The following is a 12,731-nucleotide window of genomic DNA, read 5'->3' as shown; positions in this document are numbered from 1 at the left end:
ATATATATATATATATATATATATATATATAAAAAAGGGCTTATTTTAATTTCCCTACATCAAATTTACCCATAAAGTTTAGTTGGTCCAAGGCTGTAGTAGAAGACACTAGTTCTGCAGTAGGACTAAATCCAGAACCATGTGTCTGGGAAGCAAACTTCTTAACCAAACAGCCATGCCTGCATACGCACATGCACACACACACACACAGATTCTACATAGTTTCCACTCATATCCATTTACAAGGCACTGAAGCTGTTTAAAATAATAATAATAATAATAAAATTATGATTAGGACACCTACCAATACCAAGGAATATCCATTTCTTCAACATTTTCTTGTTTTAAGTTTTGTTGATGAACACCTTCGCGTACCCACTTTTGGATACACTGAATGTGAAATATGCAATAACATCCTTGGCAACACCAAATCTATAAAGGAAAGACAATAGAACAATTGTGCAATGTAACATTGTGAATATAAGAGATTTCAGAAAAATAAGAAAACATCCGACTTCAAAATTATTGATTGATAATTTTAATGATGAAGTGAAATAATGACAACTATATATTTTCTCTGGTTGAGAATACAGGACTACTTCCAAAATGGGATAGCAGTCAGTTGCAGGGTACTGTGAAATGAAGTACTATGCTTAAAGCTTGAGAATTGAACCTGTAACCTAATGATTGTGAATTCAACTTCCAAAACAATATGCTATGCATCTTTATCCAGATTAATGTAAGGAAGGAAAAAAAAAAAAAAAAAAGCTACCACAGATGATAAGTCAAAACAAACAGTTGCCTTTCACATCTGAGTTAACACAATATAGACAAATGATATATATTAAGATTCCTTGTTATTAATTTGAAGCAACATCAAACAGGGATATTTGATTTTAAATGATTAATAAAAGTGGTAATAAAAAAATGTTTATAAAGACGAATGATTTAATTTTGAATAGATTTTAATAACAATTGTTTTATTCTTTTCAGACTATTAAATTGCTCTTCAGTGTGGAGCACTTTTGACAGACATAAATATTGAAAAGGCTTAAGGTGCCAAGCTAGCAGAATCATTAGCAAGCCAGGCAAAAATGCTTAGCTGCATTTCGTCTGTCTTCACATTCTGCTGAGGTTAACTTTACCTTTCAACTTTTAGGGGTCAATAAAATAAGTCGAGCACTGGGGTTGATGTAATCAACTTATCCCCTCCCCTGAGCTTACTGGCCATGTGCCAAAATTTGAAACCAATATTAAAAAGGCTTCATTTATAAAGATAAAAGATTAATAGTTTAAACAATTATAATCAACTCCCTTTAGATATTTAATATAGTTGCATATGACTTATTGAAATAGGTACTTTTAAAGCCGCCTATCCTTTCTTACTAGTAAAATTGACTCTGAAATGTCAGTAACATTGATTTTCAACTTGGAGAAAACAGAGAAACTGATCCTTGCCTAAGAGAACTGCTGAGCAAATGAGGGAGCCTGTAGGTGGTCACATGAGTTGCTAGAAATAACAGCTAAATCTTTGATTAGTTCTTTTCCTCTTAAATATGGAAAGGACACATTAGGATGGAATGTCTTTGATCCTAAGTTTGCTCAACTGTGTTGGCCTGAGACTATATTACTACTATAACAACACTCATTGTGAGAGAATTTGTGGATATCATTAACAAATAAAAAATACCAATAAACAACAAAAAAAAAGAACTTACAGCATCTGTCTTCTTAATAGATTCAATACAAACAAGACATGCTGAGGTGTTGGAACGAAATGAATGAAGTAAATCTTCTTGTGCTTTAGTAACTTTATTTACTTCACCAGAACCTACAATATCAAAAACAAACTCACAGAAATTGTTCGAGACTACACACACACACACACACACAAGGTGGTATCATAAAGTTCCAAGACTGCTTATGTTTAATAAAAAATAACTTATTTATCAAAGTTTTAACATCATTTCTTTTGAAAAAGTCACCTCATAGGGCAATACATCAGTCCCAGCATTCCTGTCACTTTTGGAATCTAGCCTAGAAGTGGTTTTTCCAAAAGCAAGTCTGGATCTTGACAACAGTGTTAAGAGGTGACCTTTGAGCTGCATTTTCATCTTGGGGAAGAGATGGAGGTCCACAGGGGATAAATCCTGTGGATAGGGCAGATGCGGAAGTGATACCATGTTGATTTTGGCAAGAAACTCACGAGCGAGGAGAGCTCGGTGAGAGGGTGCATTGCCATGAAGAATCCAATTCTTTGTGCTCCACAGATATGGTCACTTTTGCCAAATGTCCTCCCTCAAATGCTTCAAAATGTTATAGCGGAACTCTCAATTGCTGGTCTGACCCTGCGAGATGAATTCTTGATGCACAATACCATATTTCTGGGAGTGATGCATGTGGTGGATCTTCCAGATCACTCATCATTTTCTAGGAATATTCTTCCACTTTTGAAGTGCTCATGCCACTTGAAACATTGCGTACAACCCATTGTTTTATCGCCGTAAGCTTACCAAAGCATGCTCAATGTCTCTGAAGCAGACTTCCCAAATTTAATGCAAAATTTCACATTGGCTCTTTGTTCCTGTCCATGACAAAATCACAGACTACAGCATACATGTGTTTACAAAAACACAAATTTCACAACTTGCGAAGTAAACACAGTGATGTCACTCAGCATACTGCCTGATAAAGGTCACTGCTAGCTCTCACTGCACACGCAACCATGTGCTGCCACCTGTTGGTGTACTGCAGAACTAGACCTGGAACTTTTTGATACCACCTTGTATATATACTCATATATATATATATATATATATATACCTACATAAATATACAAAACTTTCTGAAAGTTCAATATGGAACAATTATCATTGTTGTTATCCAAACTCCAACGAGGGAGCTTTTGTTCCTTTATTAGAAAAACAGTTCCTGCCTTCATCCAACCTATACCAGCATGGAAAGCGGACATTAAACGATGATGATGATGATGATGATGATTCATACATACATATTTATACACATACACACACAATGTAATGTACATAAATACACACAAATACAATGTAAAATATCTAAATCTTAATAGCCTGAGTAAGTTGCTACTTTTGTACTTTGTTGACTACATTTGGGCTATATTTGCACATTGGTCAGATAAAACAATCTATAATGAGAGCATATAAGGTACAATGATTTGAAATTGTTCATCAATTCTTTATTTGTTTCACTCTAAAGACAATGAATACCCATTCTTGGATAACTAACACTCCTGATCTCAGGCTAGATATACTATGAGGTGTTTTCTCCATGTTTTATCGTTATGGCAGATTTTATTGATCTATGGCAAATAAAGAAATTAGTTTCTTCTAGATGAGAATTGAAATTTATACAGAATTTATACACTCTATTGTACTAGCGTTATAATTCTTGGTCATCGCCATTATTTGGTGGGAATATAGCGAAAATGATAGACAGCTATCTTAGAGATGCTTCATATTAGATTAATTAGTTCAGCGTTTCACTGTTATTCATAAGCAACAATAATATACAAATGAAGTGATTAATACATGTTCCCTACCTTGCTCTCCACTACTAAAAAAAAAAAAAAAAAAAAAAAATCAGCTATTCAAAGTTAACTGTTATTTTAGACAATATGAATATATGTACACACACACACACACACATCATGACTGCTACTATCAGTCTGATTCTCATTTGGAATTTTTTCTTTTCTCCTTACATCAAAATTTTCTATTTTCCATTTTGTATATATCCTAAAGCACAATCTTTATGTAAAAAAATGTTAAAAATTACTACTACTACCACCACCATCACTACTTCATATTGGTAATTAAATAACAAACAATTCATAAAACTGTGAAAGAGACTATTTTCAATTTAAAAAGATTATTTTACCATATGTTCCAGAATATCCTTCAAAAACAGTGTCTAACACATTATCAGCCAAATCATCTTCAGATGAATCACTTTCCTCAAAATGCTCAGGGGCTGACTGTAAATGTCTTTGAATTGATTCTTGCATCTGTGAACTAGCTTTTTGAAAGCGTTCTTCAGCACTGTTTTCTAATCCATTTTTCTCAGTTTCTAAAAAGAAAGAAAAACAAAACAAAATTTGATAAATGAAGCCATTTAATGTTTATTGATGGTAGAAAATAAATCACTTAAAGAAATAGCCATCTATTCTAAACAACATAGCTAAAGTATCTAGCCTTGTACATCATCTTATGTTGTATTTCAAGGAAAGAGCACTCAATACTACTTGTCCTAGATGGCCAAGCTAAGAAATATATATCAGTGTGACATAACAAAGATCTTTAGCTTCATATGCTGTAAGCATGTTTCTTTCCCTACAGAGGTCAATGCTTTCAATTACAAATAAACCATATTTGTAAGATAGAAAAATATTATTAGAGCTCAAGCCCTTTTTACTCTTTTACTTGTTTCAGTCATTTGACTGCGGCCATGCTGGAGCAACGCCTTTAGTCGAACAAATGGACCCCAGGACTTATTCTTTGGAAGCCTAGTACTTATTCTATTGGTCTCTTTTGCCAAACCGCTAAGTTACGGGGATGTAAACACACCACCATCGGTTGTCAAGCGATGGTGGGGGGGGGACAAACACAGACACACACACACACATACATATATATATACATATATACAACGGGCTTCTTTCAGTTTCCATCTACCAAATCCACTCACAAGGCTTTGGTTGGCCCGAGGCTATAGTAGAAGACACTTGCCCAAGGTGCCACGCAGTGGGACTGAACCTGGAACCATGTGGTTGGTAAGCGAGCTTCCTAACCACACAGCCACTCCTGTGCCTAATTGACTTTTCATACAGAAATGTGTAAATATGTATGTGTCCATAGAAGAGTACACGCCTCATAATATAAAACAGAAAAATACATTCACTCTGACTGTGCTTCACCTCCAAAGAGCCTAAGCTAAATGTTATTAACAGACCTGTATCCTTTCTTGCCAACATTTCCAACCAACTATTAACCCTTACCTGTTCAAATGAACAACAGTTTTGTCCAGTCACATCTATTTCTCAGTATATGAGGATTTAACAGTAAAAAAACAGAAAAAAAACACAATCAATAAATTATGAATTTAATTTCTATTTTTAATAATTTTAATTATTTTTTTACATACCAGGAGGCTTTTTATGCCATGGATTAGGAGGAATGTTAGGTGAACAGGCAGCATTTACTTCAGGTTTGCTAGATTCATTGATTTGGTTAAATCTTTTGCCTCGGTTCCCTCCATTTTCTTGTATATTTGCAGGTGGATTACTTGAGGCTCGCCCTCTCCCTCGACCATGTCCTTTCAAGAAAGCTGGCTTTTTATCCATAATGGATTATCTGAAGAAAGACATTAGGATCGTTAAATTCACTGTAGATTATTTATACTCTTTAAACACGATAATCAAAGGAACTTGTTGAAATATTATCAGTTAAAAGAAAGCTTACCTGATTTAACGTAATCCAAAAATATTTCTAGCAAGAAAGTGACTTCCTACTTTTCTCCATATACACTTTTATATTCTCTTTGGGTATTTTTGTACTTCAGAAATTATACTAAAAACAATATTAGAAATAAATAAAAATAAACATGAAAATATGAAATATAGCTATATGTAGCACCAATTAAATCATTAAGTATGAAATTTGTAGTAAGATATATGGTAAATACAAAATTGAAAAAAATAAATATGATTCACTGAAATGTGTTATCTCAGTACCCCAGTACTTATTAAAGATAATACTTTATCTATGTTTTCAAAGAATAATATAAATTAAAAAACAAAAACTGTAATTCAAAGATTAAAAGGTTTGAAGCATGGTGTTTCATTGATAAATATCTATGTAGATTTATCTTTGCATTCTTTTATAACTTAGATTAAAATGTTAATCTTTCAATGATTAATAAATGTAAAAGAGCTCCTATCTTCCACACATGTATAATGGTTTCAGCAAGATGATCGAATTCCATACATAACTTCATCCTTCTAGAATTAAGAAATAACAACAGGTTATCGAAATTATTATTACTGTTAAGGAATTAGTTGTACAGAAAGAACAAGCGAATATACAGATTCTGAATACAAACTGAAGTTAGAAACTGTCGCGGTGATTCAAAACTGAATCACTAGGTAACCAGTCAGATGTCACAAGCAAGCCACAGTAGTATCATATGATCAATCTATTAAGCAACTAATCTGCATGAAGCCATCATGGGATTCAATTATCCAGAATCTTCTGCTTGTACCCTATGAGCTGCTTTTGGTGCCTAAATTCTTTGCAGAGTGTTGAAACCGGCTGACTCTTTCTAGTCTCAATCTCTAGCAAGGCAGAATGTTGTGGCAGCTGTGCAATATGCCTCCATTTTGCCACATCAATTGGTTTCAGATATTTGTGCAGACATCTCCAGGTTCTTGGACAGATTGAACTAAACATTCACACAATGTCACACACAAAGTAACTTCATTGATCAATGCACAGTTTTTCCTTCTCTCCCAGTATGTAATTATTGCTGTTACTATTTGTAAAAGACCAACACAGTGAAAGTCTATATGAAATAACAAAATCTGTTAAATGTCAGGGTCACCAGCCGACAGTAGAACTACACTACATGTCACAACAAAACAAAGCTACCACACTGATCAGATCTACCTGGTATAGCCCTAATGCAATTACCAACAAAGCCACTGGATAACAAAAAGAGTACAGTTATTGCTGAACAACTACATTGAACTTCACACAGCCAAATTCTGCAGAATAGGTTGTGCATTCTCCCAGACTTGAAAGAAACAGTGTATACCTGTTATGTACAGCCTATAAGTCTTTTAGAAATGTTCTGTCAGTTATCTTTTTATTCTGTAATTCAGGGACTATTTCAAACAAAAGTAGTCCTAAATTTGAGATAAGTAAGTTCATGATCTTCCTTGTTCTTTGGGTTATCTTTTTCATCTGTGTCATTTGAAACAAGCCATTTCGATTTTGTCTTCTTTAGATACTGTGTTTAATAATAGGTCTCTCTCCTCTTAGCCTGGAGAGCTTTTAAACACTGGTACTTAACCCCAGCTTTACATATTAAAGCCAATGAGATAAATCATCAACGGGAGAAGAGATTTTAGATATAAGTGGGCACCTGTTTCTAACAACAAATCTAGGCTGAAATAAACTGTTTGTCCTTCGTCAAGAAACACGATGAAAACGTGCAACAGTCAGGTATTCACGACCTTGTTGCTTCCCTTGTCAAGTTGGTATATAAAACAGTGCAAAATGACACTCTATAACAAGACCATAGACAAATCTAGTTAGAGAGATTCTACACTAAACATGGGGCAAACTTTTCCGTGAAGCGGGTCACGAGACCGGACCGCATCACTAAAAAAATTCAAGGTAATTTTTAGTCGTGCTATTCAGGAAGTTCAGCGAACAGCAGGCTGCCCGTGACTGCTCTACACATTCACCCAATCTGTCAAAAATTACAGCCAAATCTCCACATCATTTTAGATAAAAAAAAAAAAAAGACAGCGCATAATGTCATTCTGAGTGAACAATGTTTACTGAAGGATGGGATACAAACGTGGTTTTCTTGGCTGAAAAGTACATTTCTTTGATGACAAGTCTGCTCAATCAGAGTTGACTTGCGGCTAAATAACAACAACCACCACCGTTGAGAAATTTGTTTGAAATAACCGTTTACATGACACATAGCAGCGGATACTGTTTCAAGCCCACAGGGCAAATGAAAGGGGGTTAAGAGGTTATGACGAAGGGGGGGGGGAGAAAGAAAGAAAATTAACCAGGCCCTAGACTTTGAAAAAATAAAGAAATGTTTAGGTGTGAGAAAATGAAAAAAAGCCATATTGCTACGACAGGGGATAAATAACGAAGAGGCTAAAGGATGGATGTTGTACAGCTGGGTATAAAAAATTGAACTAATTGAACAAATATTCTTACGTTGACACCACAGGGATTACGGTCATGCTGGAGCACTGCCATCTTGTTATTTGTTCGGGCGATAGGTTATAGTTTATTTCCTACGACTTAAAAGTACGTCACATGTTCTAGTTTCAACGTCAGATTAAAAGTGAGTGGACCAGTAAATGTGTGCGCGCGTGTGTTTATGAGAGATTTTCTTTTTTTTTTAAATACGTGTAAACGAAATGAAATTTTATTTACAATTTAAGAAACTATACCAGTATTTTGCATTTAAATAAAACATCTGAAAAACGTTGAAAACATGATTAGAATTTAACCATATTGTTTAATAAACAGGTGGGTGTGTGTTTCCAAATTACGATAAAGTGTAATCGACAATATTGAAATAAACAAGATATCATACAGTTAGATTATAAATGAATATCACAACTTAAAATATATATATATATATATAACACTAAAAGAAATACAAACAGCCCATGTCCGTTTGGGTAGAGAACGTCTATTACAATCTAAAGTGCAAAAGATGTTCACAGAGTGGGAGAAATTATTTTTACCGTTAAGTGAATAAGTCCAACGTATCGGGAGAATCCTTCGCGAAAGAGAAAGATCGAAACGAAAAGTTTACTGAAATATCGAGCTAGGGAGAGATAGAGTGGGTGGGGTCGAAGGAAAATCAGAATTTAGGATTCAGTTTATAAAAATAAACACACTTTTAGATCAATATATTCATTCACACACTTTCATGTGTGAATTACACGCTCAGCAAAATCTTAGCATATTGTCGATAAGGTTGACGTTGTAAAAGTTTAGCCCAAGGCAAGCCCTCATCGAGTAATGATTTTTAACTGTTTCAGTTATAAACACTGCTGTGTGTACGACGAGGGGCGTTTTCATAAGACAGTAGGATGTGAGGTTGTAATTTGGGGGATATTAGGTTGCTATTTCTAGCAGTTCGAGAAACACGTAGAGACTCTCTTTCGTTGGCTTATATCGACCATGTGGTGTTTAGTTCTTGGTCAGCCCTAAACTAACAGAATTACGATCATTGACGTTCTAGCTGTGCCCACCCTGTCTTTTTTATTGAGTCGTAATGTATCCAGAACGATTTTATTGAATGTATTCTTACTTTTTAAGCTATTAGGATGTAGTTTGAGAGAAATCTGGAATCTCTAGAGTTTTCCTTGGCTCGTATTGTCCTTGCGGTTGTTTTAACCCCAGTTCAACCTTATGGAGCAAGCTTATGATCAAAGACAGTCAAATCGTGACAATCCCGCCTTTTGGAGAAGAAGAGTATGAAGTATCCATTATCCAGGGAATCCTTTCCCCCTTTTTAGGGTACGATCCGAGGGAAATTTGGTTGTTAGTTTAAGTAGCTCAAGCGGTTCTCTTCATGTCTTATAACATCCATGGGGGTTGTTGTCAACCGACAGGCGATGCCAACTTAACAAAAGAGGTGACAGAAAAGTACCCAAGGAAAGCGAGTATTCTGCATATACAGAGTAAGGTCGAATATACGTTATATAGCGGTTTTAAAAACTTTTGATCAACTGAAATTATCTACATAAATAATCGTTGAAACTTTTTAAGAAATCCATCTTCTAGAGGTGTTTCAAATTTATCCCAAACAAGTATGGGAGGTAACTCCAATAATATCAGCTAACCGAAATATTGAGGAAATAAACAACACAAATAAAAGTGGATCTTGTCTGTGAAAGGAACTAGTAAAAGCCAACATGTTTCGGTATTATCAGACACCCATTTAATTGCTTCCATCATTCTGTTTAATATCACCACCTTTCCCAGGGGACCACTCTTATTTAAAAGTATTCGGGTTAGGTCACTTCCCTCTTTTCTATGCCCTATTCTTGGTGTCCTTTGATGGTCCATGGGCACGGCTTTCCAACTTGATTAACGAAAATAAATTTATAAAGACCTAGAAATTAACCTAAGACTTGCCAACTGCGTATAAGATATTTCGCGGAAAAGGTCTAATAAATAACAGGAAATATGGGTGACCGATAATAAAGTCACAACTTTGGCTAGGAAAAAAATTCACAATTTATGGGATCCAGGTAAAACCCCACTCGGACAAATTCCCTGTGACATTTTTACCTGGATTCAAAATGTCCACTGCTTTCACTATCTGCATTGCCTTTCTGTTTTTTTTTTAAAGCTGATATTACTGTAATTATTGCACATAGTTCATTATTATTTTACTTAGAGTTTTAGACGTTCAAAAGATTTCTCAACTTATTGCCTTGAATAATCTCAGTTAATCGACGCTTTCCAACCAGTTTTGTGTGTGTGTGTGTGTGTGTTGCATATCTAAGACCAGTGCCGTCTTAAGGCGTAGAGACAATGGTCAGTTGACTGGAAGCCATCACTTGTCTACGAGCCCAATTCTGATTTATGTCGTGGCTTGCTGTCAATAAATCAATTCTACAGGGTCCAGTGCTATGATTTGCCCCGGGGTCCCATAATGGTGTTAAGACGGCCCGTTCTGTCAACCGAACGAACACGACCTTTCAAATAATACCATCTGGTCAAATTCAGTACCTTTATGTTCCCACTGAAGAATGATAAAATATTTTTGCAAATTAAAAAAGTGAAGCGTATTTGGATTTATAAATTCATTTAAACGTTTGGAAGGAATATTCCATAAAGTTGGTCCATATGGACGTTTTAAATCTTCTTTGAGGCGTTAGATTAAATATTCATGTTTCTAACCATATATACTTACATTTGATTAATAAATTCAAAAAAGGATAAAAATCTTTTACAAGAATTTTATCAGGAAGCTATTGTGTAAAAAAATTCACAAGGGAAATTTCTATTCCCAAGAATATAATTATTCGTTTATATTTATATAACGGTATTACTACAGAATAATGGGAAGTCTGGTGTGTGGCATTATTCTGTAGTAATGCCCTTATATAAATATAAACATATATACTTACATATATATTGCTGTATTATTATTATTATTATTTAAAAGAGAAGAAAATAATAAATAAAATCACATCTCGATGTAAACCTGTTAAAAATTATGATATAATCACATTCATGTGCCTACACACACATACATATATATGTTCGGTTATTCTTTGAGTATTGCATAATGGTCAGTAGATTCCTTTTAATCAGAATAAAATACATACATCATACACTTTTGTATTTATTTGCCCAAGAGAATATATATTAACATAAATAAATAAAAAATTCCTGGAAACAGAAAGTAAAAGGAAACACGTATGGTGATAACGAATTTCTGACGTGTCGCTATATATATATATATATATATATACATGTATATATTATATATAGATATGGTGATTGCCATTTCTTTACAGAAAGGCCATCTTATCAATTAGTAAATGCCGTCATGGGATCTTATATGATTAGCAAGTCTGGCCCTGGACGAACACGCCTTACTGCAGATATTACATTTTCAGGCAGAAAGGTGTCTGGGATTGAAGTCCAGTCCTGTTTACAAAGTGCTCGTTGTAAGATGGAGCGTTCGATTCTCAGTGTCTCAAATACTTCACAACCACCGTAGATCAATCACTTCTTTCCAAACCGATCGATTTTTCGTCATCTGCTCGCAGTCTTCAACATCCACACTAAAAGTCTCAAGATCGTTTTCGTCATCATCTCTCGAATATTTCTTATGTTTTATCTATATATAAACATGTATATGTATCGGGCAGTACATCACGTTCCATAAGACAGACATGTCTTTGAAAAAGTAGCGACAAGATTCGTTTATTCTGGAATGATTATTCACATATTAACAACAAAATTTGAATGAGGAATTATGAAAGTAGGATAATATGCTATAATATATATGAAAAAATACGAAACATTGTTGCATTCATATTTAAATATACTTACATTCGTCAGTGAAAAAAATTGCAACAAAGCAGACGATCAAGTTATCGGCAGCCATAGTATGGAGCATTGCATGATGGGAGTTTTAACTGGGCTAATTTTTATTTGTTTCTTTACTTGTGTATTAGAAGGAAACACTGGGTTTTTAAAAATATCAATATGATTTGTTGGAACACTAAAATTCTGAATTAATCTTTGAAAAATTGAATTAAAAAGCCGATTGTATTTCATTTTTAACTTTTAACTGTTTAAGCGACAAAAAAATGTAAAAGGTCACGGGAACGTTGATTTGACGACGAGGGTAGGCGAGGCAACTGGTTGGCGTCTTCCAAGTTATCATTTCTAGATTATTCAAATGACTGAGAGGAAATTTAAATAACTTTTCTTGCTAAGTGTTGCTTATGAATCCACATAAGGTTAAAAAAAATCCGGGCGGAGACCAAGCCGCAAGGTAAGTTAAAAACATCTAAAAACCTAGGTATTCTTTTTTTCAAAAACAAAAACATTTGCTCTTATTAAGAGACTAACGTTAAGTTACAATTTTACCTCCTCTTCCTCACGCTATCCCTCTTTCATTCGATATTACTGCCACCACGTTACTCCCGTTATCGCTTTGTCTTTCTCTTTTTCACTATTTAACATGCACCCCCTCACTCGTTACTCTATTCGTATCTTTCTTTTCCCTCAGACAGACACATTTACACTCAGACACATTACGCGCGCACACACACAACATACAAACATATACACGCATATATAAATATATATATATGTGTGTACATATATAATGTCTAATCTAAGTACCTTGGAAATTCTATATCATTATATAGTTTGTACACACAAACAAATGTATATATACATCGA

General features: G+C 34.4%; 2 protein-coding genes across 2 annotated transcripts in view; one reads left to right on the top strand and one right to left on the bottom strand.

Moving 5' to 3' along the window:
- Positions 1-12,008, bottom strand: part of LOC106884187 (NF-X1-type zinc finger protein NFXL1) — a 29,764-nt gene extending 17,756 nt beyond the window's left edge. Inside the window, exons 1-6 of the mRNA XM_052972567.1 lie at positions 11,871-12,008; positions 5,496-5,603; positions 5,179-5,387; positions 3,916-4,104; positions 1,719-1,831; positions 305-432 (exon numbers count right to left, since the gene is read on the bottom strand). Of these exons, the coding sequence (XP_052828527.1) occupies positions 305-432; positions 1,719-1,831; positions 3,916-4,104; positions 5,179-5,377 (629 nt within the window). The 5' untranslated portion in view covers positions 5,378-5,387; positions 5,496-5,603; positions 11,871-12,008. The remainder of the gene's footprint in view (positions 1-304; positions 433-1,718; positions 1,832-3,915; positions 4,105-5,178; positions 5,388-5,495; positions 5,604-11,870) is intronic.
- A 146-nt stretch (positions 12,009-12,154) lies between these two features.
- LOC106884186 (ubiquitin-protein ligase E3A) overlaps positions 12,155-12,731 on the top strand; it is a 42,701-nt gene continuing 42,124 nt past the window's right edge. Inside the window, exon 1 of the mRNA XM_014935422.2 lies at positions 12,155-12,318. Coding sequence (XP_014790908.1) covers positions 12,269-12,318 — 50 coding nt within the window. The 5' untranslated portion in view covers positions 12,155-12,268. The remainder of the gene's footprint in view (positions 12,319-12,731) is intronic.

Source organism: Octopus bimaculoides, chromosome 13 (assembly GCF_001194135.2).
Source record: "Octopus bimaculoides isolate UCB-OBI-ISO-001 chromosome 13, ASM119413v2, whole genome shotgun sequence".
NCBI lineage: Eukaryota > Metazoa > Mollusca > Cephalopoda > Octopoda > Octopodidae > Octopus > Octopus bimaculoides.
The sequence above is the reverse complement of the archived record's forward strand: the minus strand, read 5'-3'. Positions and strand labels throughout refer to the sequence as shown.